A 575-nucleotide genomic window follows, 5' to 3' on the forward strand; every position below is an offset into this window, starting at 1 on the left:
CATGGCGCCGTAGTGTCGGGATGTGACCGTCATGAGTCGTTCATGAATTGCAATTGATTGTTGTAAATGCCACGAGGTTTGCGAGTACAGCGAATATTCACGATATCGAGCCGCGCGTTTGAGGGCTTTCACTGCTCCGTTGCATTGTTCGTTGCAGGCGATGAATTTGTTGCAGAGCTTCCCCATCCCACGTTTCATGAGCGGATCACGAATTAAAAAACCCGAAATCTATCTACTTTCGGATTCTCGTATTAACTTTTTCCGTTTCATGTTTTCCCTTTGCAATATGCAAGATAGATGAATACAAGCACCAGTCTCCTCTCGATCTGTCTGTTGATTTTAATATGCATCTTTTTCGTTTCGTTGCACGCTTTCCCCTTTTGCAATATTCCGTGCAGGATAGCTGAATATATTCAAGTTTCCCCTTTTGATTTTCTAGTTGATTTTAATATTTATTTTTTCCATATGTTGCAGAGTCAAGATGTCGTCGGTTAAGGTGGCAGTGAGGGTGCGGCCCTTCAACAACCGCGAGATCTCACGCGAGTCCAAATGCATCATTGAGATGGCCGGCAACA

The 575-nt window shown here is 44.0% G+C and overlaps 1 protein-coding gene across 1 annotated transcript in view; it reads left to right on the plus strand.

The window, feature by feature from the left end:
- Nucleotides 1–575, plus strand: part of LOC119585967 (kinesin-like protein unc-104) — a gene marked incomplete in the record, with an annotated part of 145,723 nt that overhangs the window by 68,274 nt on the left and 76,874 nt on the right. Inside the window, 1 exon segment of the mRNA XM_037934681.1 lies at nt 475–573. Within this exon segment, the coding sequence (XP_037790609.1) occupies nt 482–573 (92 nt within the window).

Source organism: Penaeus monodon, chromosome 20 (assembly GCF_015228065.2).
Source record: "Penaeus monodon isolate SGIC_2016 chromosome 20, NSTDA_Pmon_1, whole genome shotgun sequence".
Lineage (NCBI taxonomy): Eukaryota > Metazoa > Arthropoda > Malacostraca > Decapoda > Penaeidae > Penaeus > Penaeus monodon.